Source organism: Python bivittatus, unplaced genomic scaffold (genome assembly GCF_059951505.1).
Source record: "Python bivittatus isolate LINGU-HERP-01145 unplaced genomic scaffold, Pbiv_v1 ctg000220_np1212, whole genome shotgun sequence".
Lineage (NCBI taxonomy): Eukaryota > Metazoa > Chordata > Lepidosauria > Squamata > Pythonidae > Python > Python bivittatus.
Window position 1 is genome coordinate 8,934,577 of NW_028277048.1, and position 25,891 is coordinate 8,960,467.

General features: G+C 42.0%; 1 protein-coding gene across 2 annotated transcripts; it reads right to left on the minus strand.

Annotated features, from left to right (window-relative positions):
- Positions 1-1,198: 1,198 nt before the first annotated feature.
- On the minus strand, positions 1,199-17,183 carry LOC103060929 (myoD family inhibitor domain-containing protein-like). Of its 2 annotated transcripts, XM_088137816.1 has the most exons (5): positions 17,048-17,183; positions 15,384-15,534; positions 14,964-15,070; positions 7,367-7,606; positions 1,199-2,574 (listed from the first exon to the last, which is right to left on the minus strand). In XM_088137816.1, the coding sequence occupies exons 2-5, from the start codon at positions 15,503-15,505 to the stop codon at positions 2,306-2,308; spliced, it is 738 nt and encodes a 245-aa protein (XP_087993942.1). In that variant the 5' UTR covers positions 15,506-15,534; positions 17,048-17,183; the 3' UTR covers positions 1,199-2,305. The 2 variants fall into 2 exon arrangements, with proteins under 2 accessions (XP_087993942.1, XP_007422271.1); XM_007422209.4 differs by lacking the exon at positions 15,384-15,534.
- Positions 17,184-25,891: the final 8,708 nt, after the last annotated feature.

Genomic DNA, 25,891 nt, shown 5'->3' on the forward strand with positions numbered 1-25,891 from the left:
CAAATGCTGGCATGATTGAGGGAGAAGATGGGGAAGGGAGCAGTGGCAGTTACCCAGCCATGCCCCCAGCTGTTCTCCTCTGTTGGAAGTGCCCACTAAATTAGCCGGCCCTGCAAGCTTTTATATGTGGAATCAGAGGGCGCTGTTTTCTCTCACCATTCTCCCACAAAGTTGCATCCCTTCCTCCTATAGCTTTTCTACAAGCAAAGGAGGAAAAGCTATCAGTTATTGTGTTTCTGGATAGTATATAACATGGTTAGCTCAGTTATAAGCTGATTAAAAATCAGCCACACATTAAGGCTGTCTTCTGTTGGCTTAAGCACCACAAAGCCAAGAAACTAAGCTAAGGCTAATGTCTTAACACAACATTCCCCAGTCTGGTTCCCTAGTAATCAACTAGGGTACCAGACTGGGGAATGTTGTGTTAAGCCAGATTGTAGAAAATTAGGTATCCTAGCCTTTTATAATAAACACAATTTAAGTATTTCAATTCAGTCTTCCCCAACCAGTATGCCATGTTTGGCTGGGAATATTGAGACATATAGTTCATCTTGGCTTGTTTGTTATCTTCCTTTGTTTGCATTTCATGTGTTAATATTATGTAAACACAATCCTCAGAACTATTGTTAGTAGGAGATACCAAAGAACAATAAATACATAGCAAGAACCCATCTGTAATTTCTTGCATCTCTCTTAAATTCCACAATATTTACAATGGTATCACAATATGACAATATGGTCCTTCATTGGTGGGACAATCTGTGGGCTAGGCAAAGGATTTAGACAACTCAGGGACTGAAATGAAAAATGAATTTAAGGCATAAGGAAGAAATGGAATATTAAGTAGAATCAGAAAGCAAATAAAAAGCCAAGACTGATTTATATGGTATAAGCATCATATTCCCCAAAGCTCCTTAATCAGACTGTTATTACAGCTTGGTTTCAAAGAAAGAACTGGAAATTCATTCTTAAAAGCTTGATCTTGTCCAGCTCAAAATATTTTACTGCCTGCAGCAATTCAATAAATTTCAGTCACCCCTCACAACTTGCAGGATCTGATATTCAAAGCTAAGCGCCTGATTCAGAAAATCCCAGGGAAAAAAACACTCACAAAAAATAGAATAACTACTGGTTGTGTTCCATCCTTCTACAAATCAGTTGCCTAAGGGAGGCAGTTTCCACCCTGAACCTGCCTAATTATAAGATCAAACCGTTTGCATAAAGATGAGGAGTGTATATAAGGAATATCCATAGGTATGATGATAGCCGAGGAAGTTAAGAGCAAGCCACAGATATGCTGTAGAAGGTAAGAGAAAATGGAAACCCAAAATTTAAACAGTAAAAGCTGGATTCTCTATTTCATTCCTTTAATTTAATTTATTTTACAATCATTCTGATCAAAATAGTAATATATTCTCAGGCACATAGAAAAACACACAAGTGGAGCTATGGGAATAGCAATTGGAGTGTGTATAACTCAGCCTTCCCAAATGTCAGGCTCTCTAGTTGATCCTGGAAGTTGTAGTTCAACACATCTGGAGGCACTGAGTTGGAGAATATGTGCTTGAAATGAAGGCACACACCGTCCCGTCACATTAGAGGAATTTCCTTGGCTCTGAGACCTCTGCAGTAATAGCAGCAGAATCTTCCATCTTCAGTCCATCCAATGAAATCATTGCAAAACCAATGGAGCAGTTCTTTAATCACATTTTAAAAGAAGGAGGGGGAGAAGAGGAGGGAGAAATCCCATCTGTTGCTTCATCTTACGGGGACATCTCTCAAACCATCATGGAAAAGACAACACCAATAGCCCCCCCACACATAAAAAAAGAAAAAATAACACCTCAATTTGACAATATTTCAGGATTCAAGGAGAATTTTAACACATCCACAGCATAAAAGTATCCTTTCGATGATGGCCTGGGTATGGCAGAATGAAACTGTTTTAAATGTGCTTCATTTGTCTGAACAATAGCATCCAACTGTTTCTGATGTGTGTGGGCAATCAGGGAGGCACTTCAGCAGTTACGATACCATTCCTGAGATACAAAAATCCAGACCACCGCTAGATGGCACTTGTTAGAGATGTCTATGCCTCTTTGCTGCCATCTAGTGGATGCCCAATGTAGCGCGATGTTTTCAAAAAGGGGGAGGAACTCCAATGGCCTCACAGTATATGAGGCCATAGCAAAAGAAGTTCAAAGCATCCACCTTTTTTACTCTGAAGCCAGGGAAGGGATTCTTGGAAGGACATATAGGCACCTTTCTAGCCGGCCACTGTATAAGTTAGATGGGCACGTGGCACTTAGGCTGGGAAACAGATAGAACAGCATTCCAGGCAGATCTCAAGACAGTCAGAGGAACCACAGCAATCTTGCAGCATCCCGCAGCCTAACCCACAGGGGCAGTTCCCACCACCTGCCTCGCCACAGCAGCTTTCTGATAGTGGCTCCCCTCCTTCCCCGCTGCAGCAAGCTTCTAGGCAGCCCCCACAGGCCCCACATTCCAGGAGGAGGGAGCAGAAGGTCATGAACTCACAAAAGAGGCAGGCCAGGGCACACAGGGCACAACAGTCTGGAGGAAAAGGAGAGAAAAAGAGATTAGGAGTACAAGGGAAATCTGAGAAGATCACAGTCCAATTACCCGTAGATTTCCACATTGCTATTACCCCCTCCTCCTGTTGCTCAGAAATCTTTTCTAGTTCATCAGTGCATCACGTGCGCAAACTGTTCTTCTGCTGGACCACTTCAAAGGGTGGGGCCTTGCATCGATACTGTCGTGCAAATGAAAATCTGTATGTTCGCATGTCAGAAAATAAGGTTCTCTTTTATCCTCTTGTATGATGATGATGTCATCAGTTGACAATCTGTATGTCATAACTTAATACAGAACAACGTTCAAAACAAATGATGGGTTTTATCTTGTTCTTTATTGTAATAGTCCAAACTATAAGAAAAATATAGCATTTTAAAATAAAATCATTGTTCCCTCTCTCCCTTATCAAATTCCAAAATGTCTGTGAATTGCAACATGAAAACTAGTTTTCAGATATTAATAATCCATTCTCTTATTGACATATCTTTTTCCTCCCATTAATGATTACCTGCAATATTAATGACTATTAGCTAATTAATGACAATTTCCTGATCAAAATCACTGATTCTCTACATATCCAAACAGACCATAAAGCTGGATGCATCTCATAATTTCATTCACATTTTCTAGTATTTGGCAATATCAAAGTATATGTGACATTTTACACGCCCACCTCAGACAGATATAATCTGGACCTCATTTAAAAATGAGTTACATTATATAAATGAGTGAAGACTATGAAAGGGGCACCAATGATTTGGTAACTGGTTGACACACGGTATAAAATGGAAGATTTTTTTTTTATGCCTTTGTATGTTCTTGTTTGTTTACGTATGTTTTGTGTTTGTTGTAAAGAATAAAAAACTTTATTAAAAAAAAATGAGTTACATTAAAAAATTCTTTTACATGTGAACAAAGATTTTTCCCCCCTGATTTATAAGGGTATGCTAATTGCCCGTGTCAATTATATAATTATGAATTTCATAACTACATAAAGTCCAGGCCAATTTTACCATGTTTGCTGTTTGGCTCAAGAGCCTCCACATATAAACAGGCACATTATGAAGTATTGCTTGTGATTCTTAATCTACAAAAAAAGCTACATTTTTGCAATAAGCTTAATATGATCGTGCAGCTCAGCTCTTGGGAAATGTCATTCCCTTACTATCCAGCAAAATAGGTTAGGATGGAACTTAGGCTGGAACTTGGCAGAGAAACATGTTTTATTACATTTTCTGCAAAGAAACTGATTAGAAGAAAGGTAAAAACAGCCTGAAGGTAGACCCACTTGGATTTCCCTTAAATAAATTATATAGGGTAAACAGTAATGCCGGGCATAGAAGAGGTCTGGAGAACTGGGATCTCCAGATGTTGAATCATGTCTCCCAGCATCCCATAGAATCAGCCATCTAGATAGGAGTGACTTGCCGGAACAGAGGATTTCCATCTCTCTCCTACTGGATTTTGCAAAAGCTGACCTCTGATTGAAATTCTTTGGAAACAAAGAATTGTTTCATATTACTGACCTTCCAGGCCAGTCTTCTCTGATGTGGCACTCTCCAGATTGTGGAATTTCACCTCCCAAGATGTTCTTACTGGATGGGCAAAATCAGTTCTGGCTCTGTGTTGAGTTATGTGGGTTGCCTGTGTTTTTAAACTGTAATATGCCTATTTTAGGGCTTACACCAGACCTTTCAAGCTTCCCATCTCAAAAATGTTTCAGAACTGGGCCTCGGGCTATAAACCCCTGCCCAGGAAGTATAACAGAATTAGAATCAATCTGGCCACTGTGCATGGTATTTCTTCCTTCTATTCCGAGATATGGCAATATTCTGAGTCCACAGGGACAAGAATATATAGAACTCTGGCTTGAAATCAATGTCAAACTTTGCTCACCTGCCATGATGATCCCAGAAGAAAAGCAGTTAGTAGGAAGCCTCCATGGTAGCCGGGTTAATCAATGATAGCACAGTTCATATACTTCTAAGGCAAGTTCCAGACAGTCACCAGTCTGGTAGCAGAATTCCAGGGCTGGTCCTCCAAGACTGCAGCAGCAGCAGCTAGAGAGGTCAGAATTCAGCCCCAGAAGCCTTGGGCTACAGGCAGACAGAGGGGAGCAGAAAGAGTAGGGCCCAGAAAGAAGAGGCAGGATATCAGAAAAATGACCAAAGAAGGATGATTTTGGTTAAGAGGATAGTAGCACACAGCTCTGTAGAAAGGAATAGAAGGAGGAGAAGACAGAGGTCACAGTTTCACAGCAGTGGGGCAAATTTGGCAACGTCCTTATACCTTATAATTCAATTCAAGCGTACCTTTCTTGGCAAAGTCAACATCTGAAGTTACTTGCTTTGCATGCTCAGTTGAAGCCATCAGTGACTGAACTGGTTGGCACCTCTGATGTCATGAAATCTAAACCTCATTCCTAGGCCAGTTTTGTTAGGACTACCAGCGCTAGGCTACAAAAATCCAGACAATCATGAGATGGGAGCAAAGAATTAGAGCATTCAGTGTCTCTTTGCTGTTCCCCGGATGTCTGCAGCCCAGATTTAATAGTCTGTGTGTGTGGGTGTGGGTGTGTGTGTGTAATAAAAATGAATGAAAAAGGGGAGACCCATTTCAAACATATGGGATGAGGAAAGAACTGTGAAATCAAGGTTCTGATTTGCCTGCCTGCACATTTCTTCTTTCTAATGAGCCCCCATGAGAAAGCCTCCCCATATTACAGCTAAGGGACATGTTCTGAATCCTCTTTTTAATTTATGCCTGTCTCTATTTTTGCATCTCCAGCCAAAAACCATTAGGAATGTCTGGTCTTCTGCATTTAAGTTCATCAGACATAAAGGGGAGGATAGGTAAGAGCCACTCTACATATTCAGGGCAGTTCACATGGCACAATCCAGTTGGAATGGTACTATTTAAGCCCACAAGTGGAACAACTGCATCCTTAAATGCTCCTCTGTGCTGGCAGCCCTACCCCTTCTCACTGTCAGCTGAATAATGATTTAAGAGCTTTTTTTCCTACCCTCAATAAAAGAAGCCAGATTTGCTAGTCATTCTGGAGATCTAGGCTGCAAAAATCCCACAAACATAGAAAACAGCAAAGAGATACAAAAAACCCTAACTCTTGTTGCTGTCATCAGGTGATCATCCAGATGTTTGCAGCCTAGATCAGGTAGCCTTAATCCAAGGCAGGGGGACTTTAAAGGGCTCCTTGCCTGTTAGTGCTGTTATGAAACAGTGGGCAGAATGGAGCCAAACCTCCTTGTTAAGCTTTCCTTTTCCTGTTTTATGCCCCGCGGTTAATTGTTCCTCATACTGGCCACTAACCAAATGATTATAAAATGCACATTTCAGATTTTACATAGTGCACCCAAGGATGGAGAATACTGACATGGCAAGGCTGGTCCAAAATATTTCACACCATGAGCCAAGACTCCCACCCCACTCCTCCATGGCCAATTGCCAGGCAGAAGTACAGAAGGATGAGGCCTGCAGGCTCAAACCAGTTGTCTGCCTGGGCCAGCCTTCTGTTCTCATGATGGCTTACCAAGGGCCTCCATGAATCCCCCAGGCAGCTTAGAAAGGAATCATCTTTCTCTCATCCTCCAGCTGTTTCCCAGGAATTGGTACTGAAAGGCTTTCCGTGTTCTTACTGGGAATAACATGTAGCCACCATGACTAGCTGCCATGGAGAGGTCAAGCTGCTGTTGAATCTGATTTCAAGATGGTACCAGGGTTTAATGCCTTCTCCTGCACCTGAGCTTTCAGAGAGTGCAAAGTGAGTTCAGGCAGCCCATACAGGTCTACCTGTTCTTTGCCATCTGAGGCAGCTGCCTCACTTTGTCTAATGGCAGGGCTGTCCTCTGTGATACATTTTGGGTGACAAACCGTCCTTCCTAATTAGGAGAGGGCTCCATATAAAGCCATGCATCTATCTATGTGGAAGAAGACAGATTTAAAGGTCCTTTTGGGGTGGGGTGTGTGTGACTGGGTTGTCAGGATCTGCGCAAGCTAGAAATCAAAGCTTAATTGAATGTAGACTAGTGATGCATAGTTGACAGGGTTAAATGTTATAATTGTTAATTGGAGGCCTGCTTGCTGGTTCCTGCCATCAAAGTCAGGAGAAAGGGGGGAGGAAGCAAAGCCAGGTGCTACCATTATCTCTGCAGAGGCGCCAACAAGGTCAAGCAACCATGAGAAAGGAATTTCAAGCGGGAAAAGAAAGTAGAAGGGGGGTGAAAAGGGGTTAAAAGGAAGGGTTTTTGCTTAGCAAGGCTTAGACTCAACAACTTATAGATGCTGTGCATTTTCTCTCAATAAAGAAATCTGTAATGGAACTAATTAGAGTCCACAGGATTTACTGAACTTTGGGAATGAGTGTGCAGACTCTGACAGGGTGATCAAAACCTTGCCCTGTTTTACATGAATGTGATGTGTAAAACACACATTAAAAAGGGCGGAGCTTTGATTGCTCAGTCACACCTGCCACTTTGAAGCTGCTGGCCTCCCTCCCAGATGCACCTCAGTCCTCTGCTGGAGTATCCACTTGCCCTTGGAAAAGTTATCAGGGGCCAAATGAGAAGCTCCTGAAGTCCACCAGTTGTTTTGTCCTGCTCTCTCATCTCTTTTCAGAGTCTTCCTATGGGATAGACTTCCCATTTTTGCTTCTAAGTCTTGACCCAGAAACCAACGGCAGCTGTTTCTTCCTCATTACCCCTCAGTGCTCATTCTTCAGCAGCCTCCCTACCAGGTCCTCCCTCTGTGAACTCACCATCCCCGGCCACCTCCTGAATCTGAGAAGCTGTTGACTTGCAGCTCTTCTTACTGCTGCTGGTACAAACAGAGGAAGTGGAGCTGATCCGCTGCTTCTTTGAGGCCTGGGGCTGCTGCTGCTTCACAGAAGCCTGAGGGGGAACCCCACAGCCATTGCTATAGGAGACGGGGTGGAGAGGAATCTTCCCCTGCTGGAAAGGCAAGCAGGCTCTACTGGTGGCAATTGAAGGAGGAAGCTCTGTAACAAAATTAAAGAGAAGGGTAGAGGTGTAAGACTGGCATCTGATCAATTTGTTTATTATTTAGCTCATGGCAGAATAATAGCTCAAGCAGCAATTTCCCTTCTGTGCTTAAGAGTAACTTTCAAATGACTTGGGGGATGGGAAAAAAAATACTATTTTCTTCCAAGTGCTGGTTCCAATCTCTATTTCCACCACTCTGATCAAAGTGGCCATTCATATTTTTAAGCAAAAGTTAATTGTCTTAATTAATGTCACCTGCTGGTTGAGGTGCCATGATAATTATTTTTTATCCACCATGGGTGCTTAGAATTACAACTCCCATAAGTTTAAATCAGCAATTATGGGAGTTGTGGTTCAACACATCTGGAAGACAATTGGTTGGAAGAGTATTCTTTCACCAGTGATGAAAAGCTGAGCCACAGCTCCTAGAATCCATTCAAAAGTTACTAATGAAATAGAAGAGGGAAGTCCTCAAACACACAGGGACTAGTCATTTCAACTATACTTAATTTAAATTTAGATTAAATCAAATTTTGGAGGGCAATCCTTGGCGCATCACTGAAAGGCCAGGTGGGCCCCCTCATTCCCAAACAAATTTACTCATTGACTTCCTATACAGGCATTCATAAAACAGTAATATAAATAGTGGCTGGAGAACAGAACTTGGAAACACTGCTGTAGATCCAAAGTAGAAACCTCTGTACCCAAGCTTGGATCAATATGTACAGATCTCTATAAATAATTGACTATCACAGCCAATTACAGACATTACAATAGCCTAATAAAACCAAGGTATCTATTTAGGGTCCTGCTTATTAGCTCACACTCCTGATGTACTCCTTTTCTGCTCTTAGTCCATACCATTCTCACTAGTTGGGTGAAAAGCAGAAGGACCAAATCTTCATTGGAGTTTGTTTGTTTGTTTGTTTATCTTGTCCCTGCCCATCTCCCCCCAGTGGGGGACTCTGGGCAGCTTACAACATATTAAAACAATAAATAAATATACAGTTAAAATTTATAAGAGGACACATTTACAAGGAATAAAAGGAAAAGGAAAAATCCAGGAGGCCGATGGAAGCAACACCAGGCCTCTAGGGAGCTAGCCAACCCCATATCTGATGACCTCCCTCCCTACCCCAGCCCAGATGGCAGAGCCAGGTCTTCAAGTCCCTCCGAAAGGCCAGGAGCGAGGGGGCCTGTCTCACCTCCGTGGGCAAGATGTTCCAAAGTTCCACTCCTTAAGCCTGTAAATCTGTTTTCCAGAGAAAGGGATATTTTCTACTGCTTCTTGCTGCTCTGACAACTGAAAGCAGGAACAGCTACTGGTCTCTCCTTCTAAACGCATGTGTGAGTGTGACTTTATTTGAGCAGAGGCAGAGTTCAATAATACCTACATGCTGCAGTCTTGTATATACACTTACCAAGAAGTAAATCCCTTTGAATTAAGTGGGACTTAGTTCTGAAGATGTGTACAGAATTATACTGCATATACACTATACTTGATTTCAAAGCTCTGGAAGATACATAATTTAAGAGAGGAAGGACCATTTAGGGAAGAGTGTGGGAGAAGAACATTTACTGTGTATGTTAGACCATGTGACTAGGTCTCAGCATTATTTAGGTGGCTTTTTATTATAAGATACCACAAGCGATCATACAAAGTGCTCTGGAAACACATTGCAGTTTTGCAATTTAATCTTGGAAACATTAGAGACATGACTTTGAACCTTACCACTTATATTATTTCCATATAAAATGATTTTCCCTAATTCTCCCCCACCCACAGAAGCCTGAGGTGGCATCACTCACCACTGGAAAATTAATATAATATAATATAATATAATATTATATAATATAATATAATATAATATAATATAATATAGGGAAGGGAAGGGAAGGGAAGGGAAGGGAAGGGAAGGGAAGGGAAGGGAAGGGAAGGGAAGGGAAGGAAAGGAAAGGAAAGGAAAGGAAAGGAAAGGAAAGGAAAGGAAAGGAAAGGAAAGGAAAGGAAAGGAAAGGAATCTAGGCCAATGAAGAAACAGCAGACCACCTAGTTAGCTGCTGCAAGAAGATCGCACAGACTGACAAAGTAGCAACAATGGTGCATTGGAATATCTGCAAGAAATACCATTTGCCTGCAAGCAAGAACTGGTGGGACCACAAAACAGACAAAGTAATAGAAAACGAAGAATCTAAAGTGCTCTGGGACTTTAGAATTCAAACAGACAAGCACCTGCCACACAACACCCCAGACAATTGTTGATAAGAAAGACAAAAAAGTCTGGATACTGTACATTGCAATACCTGGAGACAGCAGAATAGAAGAGAAAGAACTGGAAAAAATCACAAAATACAAAGACCTGCAAATAGAAGCAGAACAACTGTGGCAAAAGAAAGCAAAGATAGTACCGATAGTAACAGGCGCTTTGGGTGCAATCCCAAAACATCTGGAGTACCACTTGTAGACTATCAGCATTGACAAAATCACCATCAGTCAATTGCAAAAGGCAGCTTTACTTGGAACAGCTTACATCCTGCGACAATACCTTTAACACCATCAAACAACAACATATCTCAGGTCCTTGGGAAGGATTTGATAGGTGGATAAAAATGCCAAATCCAGTCTAAACATCTGGCTGACTATGTGACCAATAATAATAAATTAAATTTCCGTGCCACCCAACTCCCAGCAACTCTGGGCAGTTGGTTTGTCTCTTCCTCCTGCTCATTTTGGCATCTCTCAAATAAAAATAATACGAAATAAAGAAACATATGGAAAGATACCAAGGCAGCGGTGGGAGGCCAACCTGCCATGAAGAGGTCCTGCAGAGCAGGAGAACTTAAATTGACTAGCCTCTGGGCCACCACTCAGTGACTGAAGCTGACCAATACAAGGAAGCTGGCAAATAAACACAAACTCATGCCCTCTTCTTCCCCAAATGAAAAGATGGAGATCTGTTCTTTCTTCCTTGATGGAAGCCTGAAGAGGAGTAGAATCAAAAACAGAGAAAGGGAGAGGTGACAGTCATGAAAAGAGCTCAGGAAATGAAATGCAAATGGCCAGGCCAAAGAATGGGAGAGAAATGGCTGAGGTAGAGGTTGGGTAATTCCCAGAGGGGAAGGGGTATGCACAATACTTCTCTGATCACACCCACTACTGGCCACCTGAATTCATAGTCAAGGCATTATGGGTTTTAGACACCTTGACAATGTATAATGCATCAGCTTAAGGGGGAAAATACTACTTTTACCACTAATGATGACTGAAGCCAGTCTCATTTATGGGCTGGGAATGAGATGAAAGGAATATGATGAAAACAAGACAGAGAACTGGTGTTGCTGCATCATGCTAAGGTGCAAGTGAGGACAGGACTCAAGCTCTCAGTAGAAAGAATATCCATTTTCTCCAAAGCATTAACACGAGGGGTTGTGTCTCACACAACCTATAGAAGCATATGGACATAACCTTGAAGAAGGAACGCAAGGGCGGTTACATGAACATTAGCTCAGCTCTGAAACAGAAGACGGAGTGAGAAAGAAACTCAAGATTGCCCTGCCCTGATTGTCTTTGTATAACAGGAGGAAGAGAGCAGCTCTGTCAGGCTGTCAAGGTCCTGTTATGATACCTTGCAACAATAAGGTAGAGTTCCAGTAGTCCTTATGGAGTGTGTTTTTTGACCTGACCTACCTCTAGGGACTGACACAACCCTACTATCTCATGCACAACAATGCTGAGATATATCTCAAGCTGTTGCTAACCCTTAGTAGGACTACTATGTTCTTCTAGCATAGTTTAGTCAGTGAATGCAATCCTCTTGGTTTTTAATTCTACAGAAAGTAAGGGACTCTGAAATAAATAAAAAGTGATAGAGGGAATGAGTTCAGTTTATTGCAGCTAAAGCAGGCCAAAGCAAAACTGAGGCTTAGTCATGCAATTAATAATAATTTTGAAAGACAATAAGAAAAAAGAGGAGTGGACTAGCAACATGACAGGGCAAAGGTTTAAACTGTTCTGATTCAACTCGCCTCCCGTGAAAGAGAAAAAGAGACAGGAATTAGGCTTTGATTATACTGTGGCTCCTCTTCCAGATATTTTGCAGCTGTTTTTCACTTGAAAACCACGTCACACTAACTGAATGCTTACCAAATGAATGCTTACAGTTTTTTGTCCATAACTATCTCTGCCTCATCACCTTTTTTTCCCACAGACCTCCTGCGTCTGATATTCTATATTGATTCCTCCCATTTTAGCAGAGAAGCACTGGATGTCTCCAAGAACAGCAGCTTGTTGCAAGAGAAGACTGGTGAATTCCGAGGCCAATATGAACCTCTAATAATGGGGTGGAAACCTGACATTTGCTTGTCAGTTTTCAGTCCCTCCATATCACCCTGTTTTTTAGGTGAATTTCACCTGTATTTCCTTCAGACTGGGCTCTGACAATGGAAATAAGCCAGAAGAAAAAGATGACACAATGTCTCTCAGGCCTGCTGTTTCTGACTTTGCAAATGGGCATTTGGAAGTCCTTGTTTGTCCAGGTACCACATGCCTCTGCCCTGAGACCCAGCATGGATCATATCTTTATGCAGCAGTGCTTCCTTTCCCAAGTGAGAGATACCAGGAACAAAGCCTGTCAGGAAGTCATGCCCTCTGAAGCAAAGCCAACTAATGCCAGCCACGTGCAAATCTTTTGTGTGAGGGACAGCCCAACTGGCTTATGGGGGACAGTGGACCAAGATACACAGCTGGATGATTTGTTTTGTTATTCAATGAGAGGAAGGTACAACTTAGATTTTCACCTTCAGAGACAGATGTTCATCTCCATTTGACATCCCAGCCAACTTGACCACCCTACCATCTAATTTGAAAAGTACAACTCATCCTGAAGCATTTCCACACAAGGGAATTTTGCTCCCAACTCATTGTCCCTCTTTGGCAGCTGAGCGGATACACTTCCAACTCAACTGCAATGCATGAGGAAACTCTCTGAAGCTGCTTTTCAGCTGGAAATGCTGGATCTTGTGAGGCCTGGGGGAGGGCTCTTTCAGTATTGCCTTGCCTTACTCCTCCTCCTGGTTCCTGAGTTTCAGCTGCCCTAGCAGGGCTGAGTAAGGGAACACTGGCTTGACAGCATTGTATCTCCTCCTCAGTAGCCCTGGGTAAGAGAGCAGATGTGAAATTGGCAAGATCCTATAAGGTGTTCTGTCCTCTTTAGTTGCTACAGGGCAGTGATTTTAGCTCCTTGTTCTTCTTTTGTGAGACTGGGAAATACAAAGAGTGGTATTGTGGGAGTTCCTTTAATCCCACTCTCTATCCAGCAACTCTCCTTGAGAATATTTTCCTGCTGTACACCATTTATTTAGGAAAACTGTGCCTATCAAAAGCATCCCCAAACCATTTATAATAAATAATGTAAATTATCACATACATGTCATAATAAAAGTTGCTTTAACAAACATAATAAATGAAAACATCAAAGTGATTTAAGGGGCATTTAATAAACATTTTAATTCATCTTAATTATGATTCCAGGTTTCTTTATAGAGAACAATTTCCTAGTAGAAATCTGTAGAAAGTAGAAAGTGACAAATAATTACTTTAAATCCCCAAATAACTTACCGTAAATTAGTCTCAATGGGTTCTGTCATTCTACCACTTAGTTTAAGAAATGTATACTTAAAAATAGCTGTACAATAAAGGCACAGTGTTCTTCTAGAGGAAATGGTGCTACCATCAAAAAAATCCCTCGCTCTTCCAGAAAAAGACTTTTTCATTGTGAGTGCTAAATATAGTCACTGGGAATGTACAGATTTTTGCCTCCACACGCACACTTCTCTCACAATGTCTTGCTGTGAAGATGCTGAGCTACTGGTAGGGAAAATATGATCCTTCAGGTGTAGCTGTACTGCAATTCCCAGCATCCTTCACCTATAATCAAGGGTGCTGGGAACTGTAGCTTAGCACCATCAGAGGCCCATAGCTTCCCCACTCTTTTGCTAAGCTCTATGTCACAGGCAGCCTGTGTAAAATATGTTGGTTGCCTAAAAGTGGTACCCATCTTCTATTTATCAACAAACAGACACAACGTGATTGAACTGGGAATTGGAACTGCTGTGCTCTTGGGACTGCTATGTTCATATCAATAGGACTTCTGGGGAAAATACTGTACTGCCTTAGTGGACCAATGTGTCATGCCAGCCTGATTCCAACTCTGGTGTTCTGTACAGCAACAAAATTGTTCCCCGAGAAACCAGTCCCTCTTAGAACACCCATGGTCACTGGGGATTATGGGAGTTGTAATCCAATACATCAGGACCAGCACTGCCATCTTTTGTCCATGAATTTATCTCTCAGTATCTACCTATTTGTCTATTGTGCTTCTAGACTACCTGATAACATAGTTCTCTGTGTGGCATACAGGTCAGTTAAAACACACGTGCACCAGACAGCAGCACCTAGCAACCTTAGCCCATCTCAAATAAAGCTAAGCAGGGTCGGATCTGGTTAATATTTGAATGGGAGACCAATCCTGGAATTGTTAGTTAAGCTAAAAAAAAAATAACAGCCTGGAAAAAGGCAGTGGCCAACCACTTCCATATTATTGGTATATGAATTCAACTCAAGGGAGTCTTTATCTTTTATATGCATATGTATATTTTAACAATACGAAAAACAACCCAGAGAGCAGCACAATAATATAAAAGTCAGGAGTGTTACTAATAATGGTGATAAATATGACATAAAAGTCCCAGTAACAGAAGTAGCAAATAAAGCCTTAAGTTTTAAAAACGCTAGCATGGTTGTCAAAATGTCCAGAGAAATGCAGAGGTCTTTACTTGGTGCCAAAAGGATTGTGATGCCAGGCGAGCCTTTTTGGGGAGGGTGCGTTGTGTGATATCCCTCCATCCAGAGCATCACAAATCTACTTGCATAGCTATGCCAACTGAAAAGCTCCCCCCACAGTGAGTCTCTTTTTTTCTATTTCTTTTTGTGCCTTTGAGTCAGTCTGGATTCCTGGCGACTACCTGGACCAGTCCCTGCCGTTTTCTTGGCAAGATTTTGCAAGTGGTTTGCCCTTGCCTGCTTTCTAGGGCTGAGAGAAAGTGACTGGCCCAAGGTCACGCAGCTGGCTTTGTGCCTAAGGTGGGACTGGAACTCACAGTCTTCCGGTTTCTAGCCTGGTGCCTTAACCATGACCTCAAAGTGGCTCTAACATTTTAGCAATAACATTTTTCTACAAGAGAATATTCTGTGGAGAAGATGAAGAGAAAGAAATATGTAGTGCCTGGGCAATCCAGAAGGTTTCTGGGCAATCCAGAAGACTATAAACTGCTTAGGGTTGCCAGATCACTCACCTGAATCAGGAGTGACTTGCGTGGCATCCGCTGTGTCCCGGGTGGGTTCTGCATTTGTCCCATCGGTCCCGTCTGATACATGTGAGTTGATGGCTGACATCTGGGAACTAAAAATGTGGAGCAGAAGAGAAGAATGCGTTGCATTACATTCTAGCTCTGAGCCATACAGGGAATGGATCACAAGACAAAATTCCTTCCTTGCAAAAAGAGTCTACTTCACTGCCGGGGGAGATCACTTGCTCCAGAAAGAAGTGGGGTGTGTGTGGAGGAATCGAAGATTTGCTTTCCCTTCTTCTGGCCGAAATGCCAGGTCTGACCTGAGATCAGAAAAGAAGATGGTGTCTTTATACAACCATCCAATGGTAATTGAGACTGCAACCTGCAAAGGAACTCTCTGTGAGACTCAAATGCATGACCTACATTTCCGCTGAATTGGACTGTACGTGTGCAGCTGGGAGCTGGGCCTGGTGCAGATGAAAGAAACAAGGGTCTCCAAGGTGAGGCTGCTGCTGGGCTGCTGCTGTTTCCTGAGCTTTCCCCATGCTCGTACCAGCCCTGTCAGTTCAAAGCCCTGGGAGGGGGGAAACAGGAAACAACAGGTCCATTAACCTCCCACCCTGCTGGGGCTAAAATAACAGGAGGAGGCAAAACAGCAGGAACAAAAGCATTGAGAGGGCTGGACCCCTGAGGCTGGGCAGGGAGAACCACACAGTTTTAGCAGGCTGGAGCAAAGGGTGCTAGGAGGAGCCAGGCCATCTGCGCTGACCCCCCCTTTTTCTTTCTCGAGCAGCAGGCCTGGGCCTTAAGAACAGATGTCTGATGGGGCAGAAATTCAGTGCCAGCCTCCTCTACAGTATTATGAAGATTGGAAAAGCCTCTGCTAAGGGTTTGCTTACTGTTTTCATTTTAAAATCCAGTGAATTCAGAGGGAGCCAGGCACAGTAAAGTTAAGGGTCTCTACCTAGATAAGCCTATCATGCTTAACTGTCCCCCAAACTGCTTGTTTCTTAAAAGTGGTTATTTTTTAAATTGGTTTAGGCCCCATATTTCAGGTCCTGCAGGATCAATAGTTCCACTTTTATCTTGTAGCTTTGCTTTTTAAAGACCAACTTTAAGAATGAGTCACTCTCTTTCCCAATGGTACCAAGGTGCAACCAAATTAAATGTAAAGCAACTGTTGCTTGCTGAATGTTTGTGTCCCAATTGGCTATTTAATCTCCACAGTACCTTGACCCATTTTGCTTTATAGGAAACAAGCAAAGAATGATTATTTCAAAGACTGGTATACAATGACATAACCCTCCTGATCCAAGAATTACAGACGTTTCCACAGTAAATGAAACTTAATACTACCAACATCATGACGTAAAACATTACAGCTCTTAATTCTATAAGTACAATTGTTGCAGCACTACTAAGCTATCTAAGTGATAAAATGCAGTCTGTAAACTATAATGATGTAAAATAGTTAATTATAACAAGAATAAAAGTTGTTAAACCGTACATCTAAAGTATCTCAGAAATTCAACATCAGTTTAATTCTAACGTATAAAATGAGAAGAAATGTATCCTTGTTTGCCTTGAGGCTGGCTCATCCATACTACTCAGCTTTTGCTCACTATAACCCTAGTTCACCAAACTAGTAGGAATGGAATTAGGAGAGTTGGAATCCACCAAGTTGATGAGGGCTGGAATAATTTTTACCAATCAGTCATTGCCTTCAGTTCAAATGTACAACTTGGTGGATTCTCATTGATTGTATTCAGACGGCCTTGGGGCCATTTAGACCAAAACACAAAGCAAATCCCTAACTTTGGGAGGATATTTGCAAGAGTAAAAGCGAAATAAACAAAGAGCAAAAAATACAGAAGCGCTTCTCATTTATCAAAGACTGAGTCTAAAGGCCTTTCTTCTAGTCTGTGGTTGCATATCACGCGTCCTGTACATTTTTCTCATGTTACAGTAGGTATCTTTTAAAGGGGAAACCTCCACACACGTTAGGTATCCACTTCTCAGCAAACAGGTGAAATAGAAATGCATAAATCCATGCCACTACAACATGCAAACTTTCCATGACGATGTACCTGGTAAGGCAAGCAGTTCAAGGCTGTGGGTTCTCTTCAGAATTCCAGGACACTTTGACCAGCTCCCTGATTTGCAAGCTGCGCACACTTGCTGTTTGGGATAGGCTCCGCTCGGTCTGCTTGGTCCATCCCGCTCTGGCTGATGCTCCAACTTCTCTGTCGTCATCACATCCTGATTGCAACTCAGCATGGTAGTTGGGGAGGGAAAACAAATATCAGATCATATAAAGTAGCCACTCCCATCCCCCTGCCTTAGTACTGGGCTCGGCAGAGGTCCAGGGAGTGGGCGGGAGAGGTTCAGTTTATGCAAACCAGTATTATCTCTGCAAAATTCCACCGGACTGGAAACGGCTTCTCCCAAAATCACCAAGATGAAGATTTCTTCATGTTATAGGCAGCTGCATCTTTTTCTCAAACGAGCATCCATCATTTGTTGTCCCAAGGCCGATTAATTCTTTTGCATGACCTCACTGTATGGAGATTGTGCTTTCTTCTCACGGTCTCTTGCCCCATATCACATTCAGACCATGTTGTCTTTTTATTGTTTTGTTAACTGTCTTTTTATCATTTCATCCTTTCATCCAAACTGAAATCCCAGGGCATGCCCAAGACACTTTGCATGATGGAGTTTCTTACCACACCTCTAACCTTTCCTGTCCCAGACCCAATAGGATTGGCAGCTGAACCTCACTTGGGCACTGCCAATAAGATGGCACCCTCCACAGGATCCAGGGTGTCATGGTCTCATCTGAAGGCAACTCTTCAAAGGATGAAGGTAGTTCAAATGACTCGCAACCTCAGCACTAATTGAGCCAGGCCTTAGCACAAGAGCTGGGTCAGAATTGTTCCCCACAAGGCCCTTTGAACTCTGTTCTAGATTCAAAGTAGTGCAACACAGCTGCTGAGCTGAATATAAGGTGTGTTTTGGGAATTCAGTTCTATTTGAAATTAACCCAGGCATGATTAAGGAGAACAGCTGAATAAGGATATAACTACATCTTCTAGTGTAAAACTCTCTGAAAGTAGTTCATTGCTGGAAGTAATAGCTAAAACAAAGTTAAGAAATATATAAATGACTTCTGACTTTCTTTTCGACAGATAGTTACGATCTTATTGTCCGTCCTCCCTCTTAAATATTTTACAAATCCCCTCACCCCCTGATTTAATCCACATCTTTCTTAATCTTCAAATCCATAAATCATCGATTTGTTTTTTTTTTTCTTTCAACACAAAGTCCATACAAGGTTTCCAGTCTTTCAAAAAAGTTTTTGTTTGTTCTCTGACCAAACTGGCCAGTTTTGCCATTTCTGCAAATTCTGACATTTTCACAGGCCATTCCTCCATTGTGGGAATTTCATTATTCTTCCATAAATTATACATATTATTTCAGTCTACCAATTATCTGCTTCTCATTGGACAATGGATTTGGTGCAAAACAGCTGCTTAGAATCTGTAACCTCTATTCTACAACAAGTAATGTTTTTCAAGCAGTGTCTAAAACTATGCAAAACCATTTACAAAAGAGTAAAAAGTGGATCTCTTTACAGAAACAAACAAAACCTGCCCTTAACAGATGTTTATATCCATATCTCTGGGTAAATTATATGGAAAGAAAGGGCTTGTCAGTGTGATATGTGAGAGGATAACTGACACATCTGTAATTTTTGGAAAAATAAATTCTATATGCCTGTACCGTATTGGGACTGCAGTGGATAAAAACCCTGCAGCACTACTGGTGCTTCTGGGTTGTTGTTGTTGTTTTTGTGATATCAACCTGGTCCAGTAGTCATTCCCCTTCCATGTTTCTTATACTCATTTATATAAGTGCAACCTCTGATATTGACAAACGTTGAAAATCCCTTGGGACATATTTCACCACTGAATATTCCCTGCTGCTTAACTACATCAAAGATGAATCCATTTCCTAGACCTTACTACTAGATACCTTCACGATTCGGTCCAAATCTCACAATAGATTCACTCATTGGCATTAAGAAACCCATCGTCTCAATTTCAACATCATCACTACAACATGGAGATAATATGGTAGTCCTTCAGGTTTGAAGAAGACATGCTGTTCACCTGTGGACACGGAGGTGGCTCTGCAGTCCCACTCTGGAAGCGTAGAGTCTACCACAATGGGGGTACTGGAAGTCCATTGTTGTAGTAACAGTGGCTGTTATTCTCTGATGCCACTCATGGTTTTCTATCAGTTTTTGGCTGCGGCTGTCTTCAAAGCCGGCGGAGGCTTTATAGCACGGGGCTCGCCAGCAGGTTCTATCAGCAGACGCAGTTCACAAGACCTCTGTAAGAAAACAGGTAGTCCCCAGTTTAAGAATGAGTTCCATTCCCAAGGTCTGTCCTTAAGTCAAATTTGTATGTAAGCCAGAACAGTATTATTGTATAATACTGTATAAGTAGTATTGTGCAATTAACCTGAACCATTGTGCATTTAACTCAAATCATTGTGCATTTAACTCAAATTTTGCTACAATAGGCTCCATTCTTAACTATGGCTCGTCTGTAAACCAGGCGTTCTTAAATCAGGGACTACGTGTAAATGAAAATGTATGTGGGCTGGTTTCAATGCCCTAATGAGGTACATTTACCTCTTCATTCCCCATATTTCTGTGGTGTTTTTCTTGTGCTGTATCAAAATTGAGACTAGTCCTCTGTAAGCTGAATAAAATTGTATACTGCTCAGAACATGGTAGGCACTTCACAAATGGTGATGAGTCAGACATGCTGATTATTATGTTATTATCAACAACAGCCTTCTCTCTAGAATTAAGTTCTAACACTGTGCTGAGTCAGAATATCCTTTAGGTTTGTTAAATGATCTGAAGGAGCATGTCTGATCCACTCTACAGAAAGCAACAGATTAATGGAAGGGGCATAAGAATGCAGTAAAGCATATGCATTTAAGGCAAAATATTTAATTTCTGATATATTTCCAGGTAGGACTCAGAAACTGTTGTGCTTGAAATCCAGATATATGCTGCAAGATAGCATAATAATTAATATTAATGTAGTAAGCCAGATACAGTGGTTGTCCTCTTTAGCAGATTCCTAGGCTTTCAGTATTTCCCATTGCTAAATTGAAGTTCTCTCCGCCTGTTCTTGAATTGGCATAAAACTATTGGCATTGTGTAGAAATCCAGGGTCAAAGGCCAACATGTGATTCCATGTGTGGGAAGGTACGCCCACCAGGACCCCCTTAATGTAGCCATGTCTTCTGGCAGGATGAAGAGGCTGTCCTCTATGGGACACTCACAGGAAAAGGCAAATATTGGTTTAAGGTGTTCCCAACAGCCTACCCCCCTTCTGAATCATATTTTGCCCTTTGAGAATATGGATCTTTGCACAGCCTTCAAAACTATGCTGGCATTTGATGTTCCCATTACCAATCCCTATTCTGACTTCCTTGCCTCTGTTCCCCGTCACTGTATTTCCTTGATTTCCCCCCAAGGCAATGGGAGAAAGGCATACAGATTTTATACAGCTTCAGACTGCCCTTGGATGCTGTCAAAATAAGTCAGAAATAACTACTTTAACACTGGAACAGCTAACGAGGACTTATTGGCTGGGGATGAGATGAAGGCAATGTCTTGGGGAAGGACAAAACAAGGAAAATAATGTTTTTAGGGCACAAGGAAAGACCCTCACACAGCCATTGAAGGGAGTGTCTGGTTAAAAAAGAAAGTTGGAAGCTCTAGATCCCACATAAAATAAGCTGCCCCAAATCATTAACTACATGCCAGCCCTGGGCCATGCTCTTTCAGTATATATTAAAAAGCACCCTCTTCTGTGAACAGTGGGTCCCCCTCTCCCCCCAATTGTAAACTTTCTTTTGCTCTCTGTGAAATGATTTCTTCCATCTCGGGGACAGCTGCAGATGACCCAATTATACATTTGGAGGGATTTCCCACCAGAGGCCACTGCTTTTAAAGGTCAGGTTAGGGGGAAGTGAAGCTGGGAAGCAAGGCAGACATGCCGGAGACCCAGGTAATGGATTGAACCTTAAGTAATTCATCCCACTTAGAGGAGTTGAGAGCTGGCCTCCCAGGAGGGGTGGGCTGGATCTCCCAGAGCCCCAGACCAGACCAGGCTAGGATTACTTACAGGTCTCTAAAGGGCCATTAATTCAGGTAGAACGGGAGCCAGGCCAGAAAAGTTTAGCATCCACTTATTCGTTTGACAGCTGTAGTGGGGGACACCTGTGAAGACGGCTCTAAGGGGCCAGTGGCTTGGAAGGGTGGGAGGGATGGGGTGTCCTGTTTGTAGGCTGCCCCACAAGCGTTTCAGCCTGGGCTTGGAGAAACAGAAGGGCCCTGCGGAGAGCTACAGATGACTGTATCGGGAAAAGCCTCACTTCTACTTCTTTTGGAGTCCCCAGAGCATTACTAGGAGGGGAGTGGGAGAATGTCAACTGCACGGCGAGCGAGTCTAGGACACTCCCATCATGCATTGTGTCTCTCCTGCCATTCTCCTCCCTCGGTCGTAAATGACTCATTATGTCTCCATGGTGATGGACGCTGCAGAAAACGAGATTGCAATAACCTCATGGAAGAGGAGTGGGGGAAGGACAAAGAAAGCATCAGGCTCAAGGGCGTATGCTTGAGATGATGATGACAAAGCAAGATCCCGACTTGGGGTTTTCAAGGGTCTGGCTTCAGACCCCGACACAATCCGGCCTCACCCTTCAGTGTTATAGTGTGGCTTTTTTTTCGCTTTATAAAATAAGCAATTAATGAGGAAAAAGGTTGGAGACTAATATTTTTTAAAGCAGATTTTAAGGTATATATTTAGTAAAAACCTATGGGCCTTTTCACACCGAGTTATAGTGTTCTCCACCCAACTGGGAGTTGGCAGAAAACTGCACTGGCATGGAATTTACTGCCCTCCCCCCTGGTTGGCCATCCCTATCCTGCCCCTGTCCCAGTTACCACAGTCCCCCGACTTCCCTCCAAGGTCATGGGTGACCAAACCTTACAGATGTAACACAACAGAAGGAAATATGTGTAGCTCAGGGTTGAACTGTGACACTACCTAGTCAGGTAATGAAACATCTGCAAGCAAACAACCAAGCTCAGAGAGCACCGAGGACTCCACAGATGTGACACACCTGGAGGCTGCCCTTGGACAGTGTCAGCAGCCTGAGGGAGAAAATGCTACTTTAACATTGGTACAGCTGAGGATAACTGAAGGATGTTTCAGCATGAGACTGACAAAGGGAACATTATGGGGACCTGGCAAAAAAAGATGTCGCCAGGGTATGTCTGTGTCCTTATGAGGTGCCATTGGGAAATGTGGCCTATACGTGTGTATTGATCCATCCCTCTAGCTTCTTCTTAATCAAAAGAGACATATTTGTGGTGTAGAGATACAATAGTGGTGTAGAGGTTAAGATGTTGGATAGCAGAGGGGAGCCCCAGTTCAAGCCCACCCTCAGCCACAAATGCTCCTCGGGTGGCTTTGGAATGGTCCCTCTTTGCAACCCAGCCTACCTCACAGGGTTGTTGCTGGGGAAAATAGGAGGCAGGATGGTATGTACAGTATCTTGAGCTCCTGAATGAAAAGCAGGATATAAATCCAATAAACCACTCAACAGCTTGTTTTGGAAGGTTCCAGTTCAAATATGTGCACAGTCAGGGTGGTCTAGTAATAACACTCTTTATAACAGGCAACTTTATCATGGATGATCTTTACTGTAGCATGAAATAAACTCTGGGTCTCACTGTAATCTACCTTTAATCCTTTCCTATCTGCAAGTTTTCTGTGGGCTCTCTCCAGTCCAGGAATTTATTTGCATTAAACTACAGATTTCTGTGCTGAATGAGTTGTATCTCTAATTTTTTCATCACTGCAAGCATGCAAAACTAAGCAGTTTCTGGAGAGACAAATCCAAAGCTGAAAGTGACCTAAAAGATATTTGCAGGCATAAATAACCATTCTGCTTGTTGGAACAGCATCCCCCCAGCGACCCAAAACCCCCACCTTGCCCATCTTTAGGCACTCTTTAAATATTGGGGTTTTCCTTGGACCTGAAGCTAAATGTTTTGGGTTCCCCTTCTAGTTGCGAGTGACACTGAAGTACATTATGTTTCCCTCATATGCCAATTGTGTTTTTATATTATGTTCTGTGTTGTTTTATGCATAATATTGTTAATTTTGTGAAGCCATTCTTCTGGAGCTGGGCAGCCTAGAAATTTGCCAAACAAACAAACAAATAAATACCAACCAAAACAAAATAAAACAAAACCTTACAAGACAATTGTATTTCTCTATAGAAACACTAAGCTGTTTTATCTAGTCAAGCTTTCAATCAAAATTAAATCCCAAGTCACAAAGGGCTGCCCCAAGACTTCTGGTAGCCAAGCTATGCAAAATGCTGCAACCCTGAATTTCACATCTGTGATCTGATCAGACTGGCAATCAAGCTTCTCTTCAAGACAGCATCCTGCCTATACCTGTGGCCAACAGATTAATTGGGTATATTGGATATACTGGGAGCAAAGTACAGCGCAGAATATCCAGCACACACTATTCTGCCTCTAGGACCTCCTTGCCACTTTCCATCTCATTTCACCATGACAGAGGCTCCTTCTGGTTTATCAACATTTGTATGTATTCCTTTGTAAATCATTAACATATAAATGCTACCAAATGATTGCATGCAATACACATGTTATAAATGAATCTGCCTCGGCCTGAGACTTTTCTGCTTGGTGCTTAATTCCTGAGCTGGCCTCACACAAAAGTGTGTACATCCTGGTATAGTAAGGAACAAGGCCAATGTATCTCTTTGTCCCAAGCAGGAGGTGATCTTGCTTTCATTTTGAATTGAAATTGGGTAAATCAGGCAGAATGGATCGGTAGTCACTATCTCATATTTCTTGTTCCCAGTGTGACCTACATGGCAACAACCGTTTACAGTGTTCAGAAAATGATCAGGTGACTGACAAGTGTAAGTGAGAATTAGTAGATACCTAGGTAATTTTTTTTTTTCTGGATGTGTAGCAAACCCAGCAGTGGTTTAAATATGAATGCTCTGATATTTCAGTCCAGTTTTCCCAGGCTGATGCCCTACAGATGTTAGACTATAGGTTCCATCATTTCCAGCTGACATCACCAGTATCACTGGAAGATTATGGGTACTGAAGTTTAACACATCTGGAGGGCAGTATTTTGTAATGTGTTGGCTACAATTCCTAGTGAATACAGGCAGAATTAAGGGAATATCCTTGGAGGGCACCAGCTTGGAGAAAACTGATCTGTATTAGGACTAAGGAAAGCATTTTTGATGTAAAGTGATCTTAGGTGCTTCTTAATTTGGAAACTGAAAATCTACAAGCTGCTCACTTTTCACAGTTATTAGGAGTTTATTCATAAACCTTATTTATTTAACAACATGTTGAAAGGAAAGATTATCTTCAGGCTTGCATATGAAACAGCATAACAAGTAGCTGTAGCATGAATAGAAAAAAAACAACATTTTTCTTCAATATGGGGAATTGCAAGAGCCCCTAAATCAAAGTATAAAATGGGGAACCAAGTAACACTGATATTAATGGAATAATTACAACATTCTGTATATAGAAATAGGACACAGGATGGGAGGGTGAGTTTTCTTTCATGCCCTGTTTCTCTCTCTTTTTTTTATGTAGGTGGAACAAGATTTTCCAAATGTAAAAACAAGCACCGCCTATCATCAAGAGAGATGGAGAGATTTGGATCCATCCTTTGTGGGTAAAATACAATGTGTACTGCCACAATCTAAAATAGAAGTTATTTCCTGAATCATTGATAGCATAGGGCCTGGTCACTTGAGGGACCGCCTGTCTCCCATAGTATCTACCCACCCAATTTAATCTGGCAGGGTTGGCATGCTTGGGGTTCCTTTGATTAAACAATGCCATCTATTGAGACAACAAAAATGCACCTTCTCTGTTGCAGTGCCTGCATTCTGGAATGAGCCAGCCTCAGATCAGGATGGACTCCACCCTGCTGGTGTTTGGGAGGGCTCTGAAGACCTGACTCTTTCAGTCCTTTGATGAGGATGATTGTAGCCCCTTTGGGTTATGTGGATCTGTTTCTTTTTCATACCTGTCCTGTTTTGTCATCTGTGCCATCTTTTACTCCTTCATTTTTATTATGGTTTTTTTTCCTAGTTTTTCATGGTTTTACTTGCGAACTATCCAGTTTTTGGGAATCAGGCAGTATATTAATTTATTTAGCTCGGTAGGAGAGACAGACACCATTGGCTGAACAATTTAAGGTTGAAGGTGGAAGTAGAAGTAAAAAAAGACTTACATTTTAGTGCTACAACTTAATTCCAAGTAGGGATTGGATGACCTTTGACCTGTTGCCAAACTACAACTCAAATCCCTATTTCCTAAGGTAGCTGAGGCTGCTGGGAATGGTGATTCAGCCATACCTGGAGTTCACAAGTTTCCCATTTCAGATGCATTGCAATTATTTAAATTAACTCCTTGACAAAATGCAAGGAAATGTGCTTTCTAAATTAAACTTCAACTTTATGGTTACAACCACTGGCTTTTAATAGTGTCATGGTTAGAGTGCAAGGTTGAAGGATTAGAAACACAGATTCAAGCCCCCTCTAATCTATAAAGTTCGTGGGTGATCTTGGACTATCTTAATTTCTTAGCTTAAGAAGTGTGGATAGGGAGACAACTCTATGCATTGCCTCGAATTTTTTGAACAAAATACTGCATTATAAGTGCAATAAATAATAGTAACCAAGGGTTTATTCAGTAGAATTTCTCTGTCATCACTAGAAACTTCCAAAAATTCCGGCTACTGAGAATAAGTTGAATACCCCTT

Excerpts from the sequence above, each read along its gene's own strand:
- LOC103060929 (XM_088137816.1), bottom strand. The coding sequence starts at position 15,505 with ATGGGGAAAGCTCAGGAAACAGCAGCAGCCCAGCAGCAGCCTCACCTT. Across the intron at positions 7,607-14,963 it reads GCAAGTCACTCCTGATTCAG|AGCTTCCTCCTTCAATTGCC; the intron begins GTGAGTGATCTG and ends ATTTTGTTACAG. Across the intron at positions 2,575-7,366 it reads TCAGGAGGTGGCCGGGGATG|ACTGTTGTGCCCTGTGTGCC; the intron begins GTGAGTTCACAG and ends CTTTTCCTCCAG.